Genomic DNA, 17,555 nt, shown 5'->3' with positions numbered 1-17,555 from the left:
CCTCCCCCTAGCTGTGGCCACGCATGCTGCGCGCCTGGGGCCTTCCAGAGTTTATTGTGGCCTTTGTGACAGAGATTAGAAAAGCCATGCTGGTGATGACAAAGCAGAACCACAAAAACAAACAATTGGCTGGCCCGCGAAAGCACTGGGTTGTCACACACCATTATTTTGGTTCTTAGTCAGCTGCTTTCTAGATCCCTGTTTGATATGGCAGATTGGATGGTGGCCCACCACTGGACATAGGGGAAATTTCGTGCAGCACAGTTTGTGTGGACTGTGGAGAACTGTTCCAGCCAGAAAGGGCTAAGTGTTGACACACTGTGAGTGCTGAAAACAGTTGTTTTTTGTGTTTGTGTTCCTGATCACAAAAACACAAGACACCCTAAATGCAGAAATTACAGAAATGCATTCATTTTATTGGTATTGAGCATAATTGGGCATAGTGGGTGATTATACAATAGACTGAATGTTTGTTTTGCCATTACTTCTGTCTAAAGCCAAAATTAAATGAAAAATAATACTGAAACGAGTAGCAAACAACACCAAACTGAAAAGAGCAACACTGGGCGCAGTCCTGATCTGAATATGTCATAAAAGTTTCAGTCTTTATTTCTAAATGTTGTTTGCTTTAATAGAAACAATCAAAGCCCATCTTCAAATGCAATGTAGGTGGCAATGTTTGTGTTTTGTTTGGAAGATGGCTCCAAAGCTGAAATATTTCAACACTTTATTTTTTCAATTACGAGAAAAAAAAAAGTCTAGTTATTTTCCTCACGGTGCTTTTAGCTGGCATCTCTATATTTCTTTATTTCCTCTTTGTATTTACATTATTTCTTTTACACTTACAAAAACATTTTGCAGAAATAAGAGCAGGAGAAAGTGACAGAACAAAGAGGAAGCGACAGAAGAGCTTCTGCTTTGGCTCTGCAGGCCGTGGTACAAGGTCAGTGCAAACGTCCCTCTGGACAGATCTAGCGAGCTGTCTGTAAAATGGCTGAATGAAACACATGTCAAATGGCTTTACATCAGCATTTCAGCAGATTTTGGGCTCCAGTAAAGCCCACGGCTCAAGAGCAGACTGTGATTGCTATGGTAAGCGACAGAAATAGCAACTAAACAAAACTTTTAGGGCCATAATGATGCTATTCAGCTGATTTCCCATTCAAACAATAATTACATGCTTTTCTTTCACATTCAGTTACCGTCATCAATTAAATAAATGTATCAACAGAAAATGTGATGACCTCGTCCTGCTGTACTTCTATGTACTTTATAAAAAAATGACTTGATAATGGTATGAACACAAGGAGAACCTGAGAACAAGGCAGAATGAATGATGGGAAAAGGTTATTGCACAAAGTATGATGGAATGGGTATGATGGTGAGGAATGGGGGTCAGTGGAAAATAATGGAGGCAGTTTAGATTAGGCTGGCACAGATGGTGAAGGAAAGGGTGGTGAGCAGGTGAAGCTGGCAGGCAGGCAAGTGGTGATACTGGAGCACATGAAAAACACAGGTTAACAAAGGGCATGGGGAAAAAAAGGAAGCAATATTCTGATAATGAACTTTCCCTTTCAGGTGGGATGTAGAGCTACCACAGAGGTTAACAACAGTCTGGTAGTTGGAGAGCCGAAGACAGGTGAGTATGATGACCAGAGCCAGGGACCAGGGAAACTGGGAAGGGAGACCACACCCACACCGGCACACACAAAACAAAACACAGGGAGAGAAAGGCAAAAAGGATAACAGACAGAAACACAAGGAAACAGTAGGGAAAACAAGTAAGTTACAAATCAATGAAGATAATCCTTTATTTGTCCCACAGTGGGGAAATTTGCTAGTTTTACCTAAAGATATGAAAATTGTAACACATATATTACATCCCAAGTCATACAAAAAAGTCCCTCAAAGCCATACCATAAACTCAAAATAGAGTCAGAAATTTTAAATTGAATATTCAGTTATTGTCTATTTTTGTGCATTTACAGAGGTCATACTTAAACAAACTCCTTCTAAAGATTTGGTTGGATAACTTCAAAAGTTGTGTGTGCCATTTAAAGACCTTCCATATGAAAAGTTGTTAAAGGCTTGATTTTTTCCCAAATGCTGTGTTCTTAGCGAGGCATCACATTTTCTTGTTTTGCCACAAAAAAGGAAGTGCTTTGTATCTCTTCCATACATACTCCAATCTGCCCAAATTTTCATGTTTGATAAGAGTCCCAGCCTGTAGACAGCTTTGTGCAAATGTATTTATAAAAGTTATGGTGCCACCTACTGGCTACAGGAAATGGCATGCTTTATACTTTGATGTCCTTCTTTAATTAGCTAATGTAAGTCAGTAGTCAAGTGTAAAACAAAAAACAAAAAAAGGAAAGAAAAACTAGTTGTACAGATATATATACTTTAATGAACTCCCCCGAGAGATTTGATCTGATCGACTTCAAATTTTGTGTGTGCCATATAAAGACCTTCAAGATGAAAAGCTGCTAAAAGCTTGAGTTTAGGTCAAACCCTGTGGTCTTAACAGGCCTGCAAATTTCCACGATTCACCACAAAATAGGAAGTGCTTTTTATCACCACTTTATATGGTACAATCTACCCCAAACTTCGTATGTTTGATGATAGTCCTGACGGGAAGACATCTAAATGTCAATATTGTAATGGTTATTTATGGTGATAATGGTTATATTTTGTCACCTACTGGCAACAGGAAATTATATGTTTTATATTTTCATGTACATCTCTAATAGGCTAATGTAAATAAATAGATATCTTGGAGTTTCTGTCTAACACTTTGGCCTTGGCAAAGCGTCAAAATTGAATGTTTTTCCACAAAACAGGAAGTGCTTTGTATATCTCTATATTGTACAGTCTGCCCCAAACTCTATAGGGCCACCTACTAGTAACAGAAAATTACATGTTTTGTACTTAATGCATTTCTCTAATTAGGCAATATAAGTAAACAGTTTTTTTTCATGTCTTTGAATATGCAGTTGACACATACTCTATTCTGAAGACAGAAACCAACTTCAAATGATATTCACAATGCATTTCTTTTGTTTAGCATTCAGCACTCACCTTTTCCCACAGTGCCAAGACAAGGATGTTCTCTCCAACTAATGAGCAATATCTCTGAGGATACTCAGCTCTGTGCCTGTGTAAATCTCCAGGTGTATGCACGGATCTTTATCAGTCACTGATGCAGTACGTGCATACTTTTCAGTAATAAATCAGTCTGTCCTCGTGTCATGGAGTGATTCCTAAAGCTGTCAGGGTGTCCATGTGACATTTTCACGATGTGCAGTGATTTTACACAATAGGGACACAAATATTGTTCATGTTAAGAACAGAAATATGACAAGTTATTGTGCACTGCATGACATACATTGGAAAAGTGTATGTCACTGACATTTCAGTGAGAAATTGTTTTGAAATCCTTTCCCACATCCTGATCTGTGGCAGGAGGAAACGTGCCGTGGCATTTAAGGTCAGCTCTAACCTGCAGCTGGTTGATTTGAAAGTGATTTTCAAACGAAGGTGTATTTTTCTGTGATTGGGATCATAAGACAGGCTCCCACAAGCATGCTAATAGACTCATCTTACTGTAGAGCAGCAAGCAAATCCTGATGGATATCAGCTTGCTGCCACACAAATACATTCACATATGGCAGAATGGAGGCAAGATAATGTGAAAATACCTAGGGGCCAGTCGCTTTTGAATAACATCATATTGGTTATTTTGAAAAATTACAAACAAATGAGACAAACAAACTGTTTAATTTTTTAATGAAAATATATTTGACTTCACAGGGCCCCTGAAATTGGCGGCCCCCACTGTCGACTTCACGCGTCTTTGCTGTGGCCATGTGTGCTACCTAAATGAAAATGTCTGCTGCCAGGTCCATTAGTTTGCTAATTTCTTGTCTGTTTATGAAAACACATTAATTCTGCCTGCACAGTTCCCACTTGGTGCATGTCTACAAACTGTATGAAAGTCTTACCATCATGAGGTGAAGACAAAAAATGCAAAGTGATTTTGCTTGATTAACCAATATTGTGTGATGAGCCATATATAGTATATTTTAAAAGAGATGGGCTGTTAAAAGTCTGTCTGCAGGCCAAAACTGGCCCCCGGCTGGACTTTGGACATGCCTGAAACAGAATGTATCAGCAAATGATTAAGAAAAAAGTGAAAACCAGAATGGTTAGAAATGGCTGTGTAGTCAAATACTAGCAGAGAGTTTGAAAGAATACGCAATGAACCAGCATTTTGCCAAAACAGACTGCCTCAGTTCTGATTTAAACCCCATACATATATTTGTATCGATTCTCTTTCACTGCTGCTTATTCCGCCATAATGCTGTCACCAATAAACTATATCACTATCTGTCCAACATCAAGCAGAGGCCATAGATTACAGGTCTTGTGCATATTCTCCATGGCTGAGTAGAGAACACCAGGATCACACCACTGTCTTTTTCCCATCTATATTCATTGGTTACGAGCAGCAGTAAATCCAAAACCCGACTGGGATTAGAGAGCTGTCCAGAGTTGGAAATAGAAGCCAAGTGTTTATCCTGCTGGTCAGGCCTCTTGGGCTACAGCGACAGACACTATCAAGGCCGAGGAAGAAGCTCCTGATATTTAGAGGGTGATAAAAACTAATGGGAACATGCAAAAGCAATTCTCTCACCTCTTATGAGCTGAGGGGTGGATATGTTTAAGTTCTAGAAAAGAAAACAAGAGCTTTTCTCTTCCAGTGTCCACTGGAGATGATAGGAGTTGTCTGCTAGTCTCATGTCTCATGTCTGTTGTTATCCGTTATTGTATCTAAAGTGCACTGACTCTATCTGCCGGCCCACTGCACTCAATGTGAGAGCACACAAAAAGCCATCTCGCCGCCGCTGACAGATGATTGTCAGAGGCGATACAAACCCCAGCAGCATTAGCTTTCCATCACAATAAGGAACTGATTCTAAAAAGTCATCAGTGCTGCTGTCTGTGGCTGTTTATCTGCTGTTCAGCTTTCAGAAGCTCTGTCCATACATTGACCCCCACCTAGAAAAAGGAGACAAAGATCACATTGCTAATTAGTCTCATAGATTCAAGAAATTACATTTTCAAGGAACGTTTATCATCAACCTCATCGGCATAATGGAGGGCTGACTACTACTATTCCTTTTTAATTGAAAGAATATCTAAACTAAACCATTTCTTTTTTTTTCAGAACAAAAAAATGAAATGGTTTTTCGTTTATTATGAGTCAAGACGTCCCATCTCTCACATTGATTACCTTCCCCAAAGCCACTTTGCAATCAGAGTCAGCAGCAGTCACCGGCGTGAATATCAAACGTGTTGTTATTTAAAAAATCTGAGACCAGCAGAGAGAAGAGCACTTGTGATCATATGACACCATGACACCTTAAAATATGTACATTTTAATAAGCATTACATGAAAACTCAAGACATTTAAATCAAGGGAACACACACCAACATGGGCTCTTACACTGTGTTATAGAATGGTTTCAAACATTTAGGCACTTACATTAAGGGTATACATTACTGGCACACCGTTACACTATTATTTGGTGAAGATATGTTCAGGTATTTTAAATAGTTATTTATTTCATTCAATCCAAAACTGTTTAGTGTGTTAATCATTTATGTAATCATTCAAAGTTCAAAAGAACACATACAACAGGCATTAGCTTCATTTTGAAGAAAACAGCCACAAGTGGTGTTTGAAACACTTGAGAGACAGCTGCCAGTAACTCAAAAAAGTTATTGCAGATTTAATGTAATGTTTACATAAATTTTAAAAAACCTGTTTCTTCTAACTCAGTTTGAACATGCAGTGCTGGCAATTAAGCTGTCCTATGACATAGCATGATAATTACTGGATTCATGTAAGCAAAGAACATATCACATGTGATGCCACGCAGCGCAATGTGATAAATACGAAGCTTTCAGGTGAAAGAGAGGCGTGCCTACAGGATGCTATAATCACGCAGCGAGTGCATGTAAATGTGAGAAATGTTAAAAGTTAATGTAGCCTGTCATGTAGGCTACAGATTATTCTGTGTGCACTGTATTTATGGTCGACCAATCAGCTGTAAACTGTCAACTGTTTCATCTCTCGCGGACACTAACTCTTGCACGCGCGCACCTGCCTCTCTCTCACCTCCTGAAAGACGTCCATGTGCTTTCTCCACTTCGCCCGGATTTTTCAGGAGAGGCAGACGAGACACGGACGCAACTTTTTCTCTCCGCCTCTGTGAGAAACGAAGCGGACTCAGACCTTCTGTTTGCGCTGCTAAGATTGCCCGAAAATACATCTCCTCCTCACACAGTGCGGCTGTTACATTTTTTTAAATTACTGAGCTGAGAAAAAAAAGCGGGAGATACTGCAACGTCTGCTGGTAAGTGCCTTATAAAATGTGTTTTAATTCACTAGATTTCATCCTTGGAAAGTCATGAGAGATCAATGTCTCTTAAAATAAAGATGAAAGCGTTTCTTTCTCAACTATGACTCTACATTTGAGTGTTTTTACTATATTGATTTAAATTCACAGACTGTGATATTCCTCAAGGGTGTGATGATCTCCAACAGTTTAATACTCCAATTGAGACACCCTGCAGCTTAACAACACCAAGTTAGGTTTTATAAACTGCCCCAGAGCCCTAATTCAAAGTACATTTTCCCTCTAGTTCTGCAGATATAGTAATTTTTGCATGGCATTGCATTAAAAATAGATTATTACTAATTTCCTTAAGCAATAACTTTTTTCATTTATTTTAATGAAGCAGCTCTATGGAGATCCCATAAATCACAACTGTAAAAATAAGCTATTTGAGATCATGTTTTTTTTGGTGCCCCCACCACCACCACCACATTATAATTGTGTACACAGATTGCCTGGTATCACTGTATATATGTAAACCTGGCATATGTGGTTAAATGTCCCCCCACCCCCCACCCCTTCTAATTGGTTTTATATGATACTTTTTCTTACCTCATATGCTTGCGAAGCGATCCAAGTGTCCACTTTTGCAGCAAATCAAATGCCCTGTCATCACACTGAGTCTAGTCTGTGATATTGGCTTACTGTAAAGTGACAAGGTCCTGATAAATTGCATTGAGCTTGTTATAATGACCTCACCCACTAACATTTTTCATCAGAAAGTAACAGAAATGTCACACATGCCAGTATGACAACGCATGACAACGCATGAAGCACTGAGATCATGTAATTTGTTTTGATCATGTTTTGTCGCCATGAATCCTGACCCTGCATGAGTAATGCTGACATGAGAACTTTCTGTTTCAGGTGAGGATGTGCTGCTTGTTGGCACCATGTACCAAAAAGCATTCTTGATTTTCACCTAATTTGTTGGATCAAATTGTTCTGAAACACAAGTCTTTCTAAACCAAAATAAAAGTGTGTGCGAAGACATGGGGGAGTCCAACATTAGCCATGTGGTTGCAGTTTATACAGAGACACATGAGAGTCTCCCATCAGGCAAGCTGGATCATTACATGGACACCTATGACATGGACTACGGCGTCCCTCCTGATGAGATCCCAGACACAACGCAGGGCCAGGCCTTCTTTGTGGCCACCATAGTTATTGGCGTGGTGCTTGTTTGCATCATGCTTGTCTGTGGTTTTGGAAACTTCATATTCATTGCCACACTGACACGCTACAAAAAGCTCCGTAACCTCACCAACCTGCTCATTGCCAACCTTGCCATCTCAGACTTTATTGTGGCAGTGGTGTGCTGCCCATTCCTGGTGGACTATTATGTGGTGAAACAGCTTTCCTGGGATCATGGATTGGTGCTGTGTGCCTCCGTCAACTATCTCCGGACTGTGTCACTCTATGTGTCCACAAATGCATTGCTTGCAATTGCAATTGACAGGTGAGTGTGTTATTTCTGTCATGAGCTCAGTTCATTAAGACGCTGCTTCTTGCAGGAAATTTCCAGTGTTTTCTACAGACTTTAGAATCAGTAAAGCTCTCATGTTTTTATCTGGAAATAATATCTCCTTTTCTCAAAGAACATCACAAACAATATATCTTTGTCCATCCTTGTGGATTTATTCCAGTCATTGTTTGCCATATCCAAGAGATTTAGAGAGATATGGAGACACTGATGTTGAGATTTTTATTGGCAGACACAGTAAAAAACTTTCTAGATTAAAGCTGGCAACAGATGTTACAGTCTTTGAATAAAAATGTCTGTTTTGTAAAATATATTAAACTTTTTTCTCTATTAATTTTACCAAGCTAACCACTAACCACATTTGAATTTATTTATGGTGAAATATATACTACTATGCATAGGTGTAAATTTAGAGGGTGTGGGGTAGTCACAGGAGACACATCCCCCTTTATATTTATAACATGCATTTTTCTCCCCCCAATAAAAACATGAAAGCAGCAAAGGACTTTTAAAGAAATCTTTTATTTATTCATTTATTTATTACAAAATGCAGGAAATTAAGTGTTTGATGCTAAATATTCTCTAGCAGAGGACCCCCCCACCCCCTTTAATTTATACAGCTTCCCCCACGATGCTGAAATCCCAAAATGAAACCTATGGCTCTGCAAGCTCAGTTGCAGTGTTTCTTTTCCCTGCTGGTTCATATTCATGTCATATTCGTGCTGAGGTGGATATGTTTACTTTTATCAATACATGCAATTCTTTTTAATGCATCATTTGGCTCTACGCTGCTGTTGAGGTCCATCTTGATGTATAATTCATCAAAATGAAAGATTTGCGTGCATAAACACTAACGTTAGTGCTTCAAAGGCCATGAAAACATGCATTGATTCATTCAAGATTGTTAATTAGCCTGAAACAATTCTCTAGCTGATCTGTTCAGTATGCAACAGGTAGATATCCTTTCATGATGAATCAGTATATCCTCATCTACTTGTGCCAGTAATATTTAGACAGCATTGATGTGTTTAGTAGGGAATGAGGCTGTTAACATACCAAAACAATCCAGTATACAGCAGTATCCCTTATGATATACTGTAAAAGTCCTCATGACTTAAGGCCAAATATATTAAGATTCCAAAACAACCAAAATGAGCATTCCTGGCACTGGTAGGACAAAGGACTTCAAGTTCATTTAATTATAAATAGTAGTTTAATTTAAGTGTATAAATTAAACTTAAAGTACTTTGCAAAGTAACTGCTAGTAAAAAAGATTTGGATTGCATTAGCATAGCAGCAAACGTCACTGGAGGTTACTGCTTAATGTTAACATCATGCTTAAAAGTGTACTTTAATTAAAGAAACACTTTACAGCTGTTTGTTTTTTAATCACTGAGTATTTTCAGTTAATAAGAGAGTGAAAGTAATAGCACAGATGTACACATGTTCAATAGGCCCCTTTCATGTGTCATTTTGCCATGAGACCGTAGAGAAAGCACAGGTGTGAATGGTTAAATCAATTATGGCCGAATTTCATGTAGCTGTTCCAGTTACAGGTTCCTGGTGTTGTGCATGCTGGCTCACCTTCATACTGTGATGGCTTACTGGGACACTTGCAGAGAATAAAGCCATTGTTAATTGTTATTTAACACCTGTGCTGACAAGTCAACTCGTCTGCTTTGACAAAGGCTGATATATGCATAAACTGAAACAGCCCCTTAGTGTAACAGAGCAAGATAAATAGTGCAAAACACCATGATTTCTCTGGGAGAGGCACAGGTCATTAACACTGTATGTTACCTATACAGGTTCATGGTCTATAGTGCCACATCCTCTTATTGATTGAAGTGAACGGTTCATTGCCTGTACCTGAGTCTGTGAACTCAGTTCTTCAGAATGCAACCCCCGCCACCTCCTCTCCCTTAATTTTCCTTGTGCTACATGAATGTCACCTCACTGCACTGCCCTGTAGTGCATACATTAATGTAGGGAGACACGTGTATGTGTGCATGAGTGCACACAACATCCACAGATTCACAAAGAAATATGTTTAAAATTTCAAGCTGTGAGGAGATTTAAACGTGGCATGAGGGCTGGATAATGAGTGTTAAGTGTGTGAAAGTGATCAGTATGAAGTATTGTTGAGTTAATAATCCTTCTGATTTTGTATGAGCTTGCTCGTGTTAACCATAAAAACAGCTTTTTGAGCACAGTCTGTTATGGATAATCTGCAGGCCTGCTGCCAAGCTAATGGGTAATAATTGACTTCTTTGTGGGTGGTACTCTGTATCCCAAGGTAGTGTAAATTGTCATGCTGCAGCAGAAAAAACAATTGAATGATACAGAGAATAAATTTAAATTTCAAAATGTAAAATAGTATATATATATATTTGTAATGATAATGCTGATTAACATGATTTTAAACAAACATACAAAACAAGCAAACAAAAAATAATGGAGTGATTTATTAAAAAACTATACATTTAAGGATTTTGAATGGATTTTTAAAAGTGATTTGTTTGACTATAAATCATGTAGTAGATGAAGTGTATCTATATAGAGTGCTGCAGGGATGATGTTGATGATTATTTGTAGAGCAACAGGGAAGTTAACATCACCCTAGCACCCTCGACAAAAAGCCAATGGGGTTTTGCCGTTGTATACTGGATTATTGCAGAAAATAAGCTCTGTGGCAAGCAAAGTTTATGATACTAACAAACTGGCTTTCTAACTAAAAACCCTTTGACTTTTAGTTGAAGGAACCGGGACTGCTTAAAGGCAAACTAATTTCCAAGTTTTAGGACTCATTTCTGCACCACTCTATTGAAAAGTTTTACCCATCAATATTAAAATATTATATTTTTTTGTCTTTCTTAACATGCTGTGATTGGAAATGTTGGGCTATATACAAAATATATATAGATGAAAACAACTCTAAAATACATGAGTAAAGTACTGATGTCAGTTAATGCTTTTACCTCTTGCTTTACATGCCTAAGACACTGTCCCTTAAGGAGCGAAAAGCATCCATACCTTTTGACTCCATAGAAATGACCTTCTACCAATACGAAAAAGCCAGTTCTTTGAATTATGAATCATTGTGAATTAAACTTCAATCTTACATGAGTGACTGAAAGTCATTTGCTGAATCTTTTGACTTCACAGAGCGCTCAGAATGCTAAAAAGGGTGGTGTGATTGCATTGTATTATGAAGTAGATATACCCTGCCTCTTCAATGAATAATATGTCTGTGTTCTTCCAGGTACATGGCCATAGTCCATCCTCTGAGGCCTCGTATGAAGTACCAAACCGCCTACTGCCTGATAATGGGAGTCTGGATTGTTCCTATCCTGATATCAATTCCCTCTGCCTACTTTGCCTCTGAGACCATGTATCCTCATGGCGGCGCCACTCCAACCACTCACAAAGTCTTCTGTGCTCAGATCTGGCCTGTGGACCAGCAGATCTATTACCGGTCCTACTTCCTTTTTGTTTTTGCTGTGGAGTTTGTTGGACCTGTAATCGCCATGGCAATGTGTTACACACGAATTTCCTGCGAGCTCTGGTTCAAGAACGTTCCAGGTTTCCAGACAGAGCAGATTAGGAAAAGGTTGCGTTGTCGCCGTAAGACTGTGATGGTCCTGATTGGGATCTTGACGGCATACATCCTGTGCTGGGCGCCGTACTATGGTTTCACCATCCTGCGAGATTTCCACCCAACGCTCATCTCCCGCCAGAAGAACTCGTTGGTGGCTTTCTATATCATCGAGTGCATTGCCATGAGCAACAGCATGATCAATACCTTCTGCTTTGTTAGTGTCAAGAACAACACAGTTAAGTACTTGAAGAAGATTGTACTGCTGCGATGGAGGTCAACATACACACCCAACAAGACTGTGGATGAGATGGAAATTAGGACCTCCACCATTCCTGTAACGGAGGAGATTGAATGCATCCATTTGAGATGAAGAGAATAAAGTCATAGCAGTCACTTAAATTTGGGCAGTTGATATACAGAAATTATGTAGTTGAATGTTGGTTTTGACATGGAACCTTTCTTTGGTGTTTAAATTAAATTTTGAAAAGATGAAGCACAATGAAAGGTCAAACCAGTATTGTGGTCTGTGTGACATATAGGTTTATGCCGTATACCCACAGAAAGCTCCATTTCCATATGCTGTATCCATTTATTAGTGTGCAACTATGTCACCATAGTTTTGTGACAGAATTTATACTTCAGCTATTTGTTTTTTGGGGTCAAAACATGACACCTAACTGAAAAACCACTGCAGAACATGCAGAGACACTCCTTTTCTTTACTTGCCAACAACCCCCCAGAATAGTACGAAGTATGTGCATAGCGAGTGTGTGGTTGAGCATACAAGAGAGAGGAGAGAGTGACGGTGGATACGCTTAGAGCACAGAGCCATTGGATTCCAGAGGAGAGAGGAAATTAGCAGTTAAGTTGCTAAGTGGTAGTAAATGTTCACTGTAGGCCTCAGTTTGTCCATGGATAAACACTGCATACCCTGGTAAAGTTTTCTTGTTTTGCTTGTTAACTGTTGGGTAAAGTGAAGCTGTTTAGCATCAACCTCAGCCCACCAAGCAAAACAAAGAGTCCTAGGAACCACCTTGAGTCGGGGTTACATGGTGGCTTTGAGTCTGACCATGACCTAACCTACCAATGATTCTTGCCTATGTTACTATTATGAGCATTTTTTGCTGAACTTTTTATGTATTTATTTATTTTTTATTTAGAGCACTATTGTAGGAGTAATTGTATTTGTCAAGTTTTGCATACTTTACCCCATGTACTTAACTTTACATTAAGTAATGTCATTTGTGGGGTGGTCATTCATTAGATAGCATATGAACCATTGTATGAGGATACATTGAGAGACAACATTACTAAAGCTTTGGCAGTAAATACAGTACAGGACTTTCATAAGAATGTAATTGTTGTGCACACTGTGAAAATACACAGTTATTGTGAAATGTTGTAGCATGTGTATAAGATATATTACATGAAATACTTGTAACAGTTGTTACAACCCTTACTGATTCATGATGTTGACTTCAGTACCTAAGGCTAATGCTTATATTGCTTTTATGGTATGTGTTTTGTTTTTGATCGATTTTTAGTAAGGTCAAATGACTTAGAAGATCTTTCATTGATTGCTTTCGTATTTTATGTTTGTTTTCTTTTTTCCTTTTTGAAAATATTCAAGATATTTATTGTCACTATGTCACTGTATTGTCAGTATGTCACTCTATGAATGTACAGCATTGAAAAGGTTATTTAATGAAGTGATAAACCAGCAAACACATAATCCCGTGCCTCTTGAATGTCTTTAAAAATGTCTTGAATATTTGTGCTTTGAAAAGAATCAATACATTGCATGTTGTCTTTGTAGATGGATGGATTGTATGTGCATTTATGGTAATAAATAATGAGACAATGGAAAGAGAAGCTGCTTTAATTTATTGAGCTGTTCTTCACTTTCCTCCATGTAAGTTTCCTATGGCATCTATGGTATCATTCAGAAACAAAGGCACAATACAAATAACAAAGAGCACACCACCACAAGAGGTTTTATTTGGATAAATGAAAGATCAGTAATGATGGGGAGACGGTCAAGTTCAATGGGATGATGGGGGTCGAGAGGAGGGATAATGGGGAGGAGGTGGAGTTCGATGGGATGGCAAGCGTAAGAGAGAAGGATGAGAAAGGGGACGTTTGCCAGGGAATGAATGGGACTTGAAGGTTGGTCAGGGTCATGTATGATAGAATGATGGAGGTTTAGGAGAGTGAAGAAGGTGGGGTCAGGTTCCTGGGTATTGATTATTTGGATTGAGTGGTGGTGAAGCTGGAGGGTGTATGAAACCAGGGGTTGAGACTCGGGGGTGGAGGATATGTCTCAGTGAGCTCTGCCCTGTACAATCCCCCTTGGGGTTCATAGCCGGGACCACTTTGTTTTTAGGCAATGGTACTAGTGGCTGAGTCCTGCTGAGGATGAAGACAGGAGAAGAAGGTGGAATGTTGTGAGAGCTGAGACGAACAGGGGAGAAGGGGTTAAACACACCTATAAATCAAAGAAGATGACTGAATTAATGAGGCACAGGTGGTAAAATTAAAGAGATGCAGGTGATTTGAATTAGAAGGAGAGAGAAGTGTGGTCCTGTTCCTGAACCTGAGTTATAATACTACATTAGGAGGCAGGCAGCAGTTCTCTGATGACCACAAAAAGCACATAAGAACAAACAGAGACCAAAGGTAGTTTGAAAAGGGAAAGAAGACAATTATCTACATGTTAGAAAATCTGTTGTTCTGTTAATGGTCAGGCATGGCTGGAGGCTACCTCAGAAAACATTGGGGCAAAAACATTACATGCTGAACAAGCTATCAGCAAGTGAAGGGTCAAGCTAGAACAACCTTCCCTGAAAAAAGAGGGAGGTGACGACACTACCTATCAGCAACTACTAATGCTATTGTGATGTCATTCAGGAAATTTCACAGCAATTCAGACCTCACACGACTGGTTCAGTTTGGCCTCGTTCTCAAGTGGTGTCACCTGTGCGTGTTGCATTTGGATACGCCAGGTGCCATCTGGCTATCTGCCAGCATTTAATTACAACACCACCGGTTCTGTCTGAGTGCTTTTTTTTTATCTTTCGCCATCCAGCCACATTGTGGTCGGACACAGATGGTGGTTCTTGGCGTCACGATCGTATGCCACAGAGCAGCCCTATTTGACAAGTTTGGAGTGACAACAGGCTGGATATACTGTGGATAGGGTCTGAGGAAATGCTGCCAGTAGCAGCATAATATAAGGAGCTAGATGCTGGCTACCTATAGGGCTGGCAGGAGGGGTGGTGGATAGGTCCAACAAACTGAGGACTTTTACCCAGGAGTCCGATGTTCACTTCCTATATGAATGTAGAGCAAAACCATCACGTTTTTCTTTGTTTTTGTCAACAGCTGACGTTGGAGGATACTACAAATGTAATATGTAGACACAAAAGTCCAGTGACAAAGCTGCAATATGTGACTTGTAACTTGAGATGAGAACTTGTTGTAAGACCACAATGAAGGCCGAGTTGAAAGATGGGTGTGGTTCAAGCAAGGGGGTCAAAAGTAGGGAGATAGGAATCAGGGAAGGAACCATTGGCCCCCACTTTACACCCCTGGCCTACATTCATTATCAGTTGCGGATCACTTTTTTGCAGCTGGTGTGATTTCATAAGAACATGGTCTCTATTTTAAAGTCTCTAGGTGGTCTCTAGTCTCTAGCACTTAAGTAAAACTAACAAGAATGTTCCAAGCAGTGCATTTAGGCAAAAGGTTAACAGTTACTTTAGTTACTTTCCACCTCATGCTTTTATAATGGCAGAACCAGAGCACATTAATAAATTACCATTATGTGAGACCTGCTCCCTGCTAATAACAGCTTTATGTAAACTCACAGTGGTGGGTAAAAAGGTCTTTCACATGCTCACGTAACTGATTTACAATGATTTACCATATGATGGAACAGTAGTGATGAGATATTGTCTCTGGAACACATTTACCTCAAAATACATACACTGACCTTTTTTTCTTATCAGCCTCATTCCACAGTTTGCATCACTCTTATTGTTGTACTCTGAGCATAACCATGCTTCTCCTGACTTGGCCATTAAGTCCTTGTTTAGTATGTACGCAGCTTGTAAAGATGGTCGCCTCTTATGCTAATTTTCTTACAGGCTTGTTGTTTGAAGCTGGGAAATGTTTATTTTGCCATTATCAGGGTCCTTGCTTATTGGCCACATCAGTCTCTGTGCTCTGGCCCCTGTGGGTAAAGTGTCAGTTAATGCAGGTGTGTTTTTTTCTCTCTCTGTTCCTTACTTTCCTGGAGAACCTACTATTAGGTTTCACAAATAAACAACATTTCCAACACATATATTTTGCTGTCAACAGGCAGCTCAGCTCCAATGGGCTATTTCTCAGTGAGTGTTTACTCATCACTAGTTCTCCACAAGATCGTATTCTCCACTTTCTTTGAAGCCACATATTTCCCTGTACTTCACAGGCATTTGCATTAACACGGTGCAATTTCACAAACATTTTTTGTGGTGCTTAAGTGTAACAAGTGGTGATTATTGTACATTTCAGATATTTTTCTCACCTGAAAAGGGGAAATTACAGAGACTGCAGTACTAGTAAGTCCTATTGACATAAAACTAATACATACAGTATATGTGCAGAAAAGACTTGGAAAAAAGGCATTTATGTCACAGCTCAGTGCAAACATAAAGGTGGTAAAATGTTGAGGTTTAAGAATTTTTTTAAGGGCAGTACAAATTCAGATTTTTTTGTATTTAACTTGTTTTTTGACATCATGCAAAAGTGTATGGGTATAATTATTTGTTTTGTCAACAGTCCAAATAAAACTCAGCAAGATCCTATAATGAGCTCTCATCAGTGAAAAGAAAAGAGATCCAGAGGTTGAGATTTTTGTATTTGACTCAAGGGTTGCTTACTGCAACAATGCAGCACCAGTTGGGGTCATAGAGTTTGCATCATGAGGGGCCCAATCAAAATAAATGAGAATGATATTGTATAATGCTGAAATAGGGGAATACGTGACTAAGGGATGATTTTTTTTTCTTTGCCAAACCTGGAATGAATCTTGGACATGTATTTCCCCAGAGAACCAGGGATTATGCTGCTGGCAAAATGTTTGCATATGGATGAATTCCTGCCATGAAGGAGCATATCTGACTGGCAATAATGTCAGGCTAGGCTGTTTATACATTTCCTGATGTATGCATAAAGTCACATGGTTTCCTAATGTTTTATTCTTTTCATCAGTGCGAACAGTAGGGGGCTGGTTTTCACAGAACACAAAGTGGTTTTCTTGTCTCAGTGTCCAACGTCATGTTTCTAGAGCCCAATGTAGCTGTGTCAGGGTGTTTTTGGTGTGTTATGTATGGACAATGGAGGTAGCTACTGTTGCGTGAGCCATTGGTTTGTGGACTCTAGTTTTGAAGCCTTGAGTCCAGTATTTCACCCATTGCCATCTTGGTTTTTTAGGGGCAGAAGTGATCATATTTAGGCTATAGGCTGGTGCTGTTGAGGTGTGTCTAGTTCACAGTAAAGAGTGTTAGGATCTCTTTCCCCTTGTTTCTCATTTTTTCCTCTCCCTTCTTCTTTAATATTGTCCCCACTTTGCTTCCCCTGTCTGTGTGTGTCTTACCCTGGGCATGGCTGACCTACAATCTGCACTCAAGCTGAACTCCTCGCACACCTGCAGCTCCTTACACACCTGCTTATCATATACTCTGATTTCAAGCTATGTGATTTAAGAGCGACTTTCCTCTCCAGCCTTCGCCAGTTCATTGTTATCCTGTATCGGACTTCATCTTAATCATTTTTTTCTCAGTTTCTCAGTTTTTGCCTTGTTTTTGGATACCTGCCTAAACCTGTCTTCTTCTCGACACTTCAAATCTGCCAAAGTCAACAGCCTTGCCCCTCTAATCAGACGGTCAGTGGTTCGATTTCCAGCTCCTCCACTCAACACGTCAAAGTATCCTTGGGCAAGATCCTGGCCCCCAAGTTGCTCCTGATGCTG

The 17,555-nt window shown here is 39.5% G+C and overlaps 1 protein-coding gene across 1 annotated transcript; it reads left to right on the top strand.

The window, feature by feature from the left end:
- Positions 1-6,016: 6,016 nt before the first annotated feature.
- On the top strand, positions 6,017-13,380 carry prokr1b (prokineticin receptor 1b). The gene is made up of 3 exons (XM_042501585.2): positions 6,017-6,419; positions 7,329-7,920; positions 11,207-13,380. The coding sequence occupies exons 2-3, from the start codon at positions 7,454-7,456 to the stop codon at positions 11,910-11,912; spliced, it is 1,173 nt and encodes a 390-aa protein (XP_042357519.1). The 5' UTR covers positions 6,017-6,419; positions 7,329-7,453; the 3' UTR covers positions 11,913-13,380.
- The last annotated feature ends 4,175 nt before the right edge of the window (positions 13,381-17,555 follow it).

Source organism: Plectropomus leopardus, chromosome 13 (assembly GCF_026936395.1).
Source record: "Plectropomus leopardus strain MGB_pleo_1.0 chromosome 13, ASM2693639v1, whole genome shotgun sequence".
NCBI lineage: Eukaryota > Metazoa > Chordata > Actinopteri > Perciformes > Serranidae > Plectropomus > Plectropomus leopardus.
This window is presented reverse-complemented; position numbering and strand designations above follow the sequence as displayed.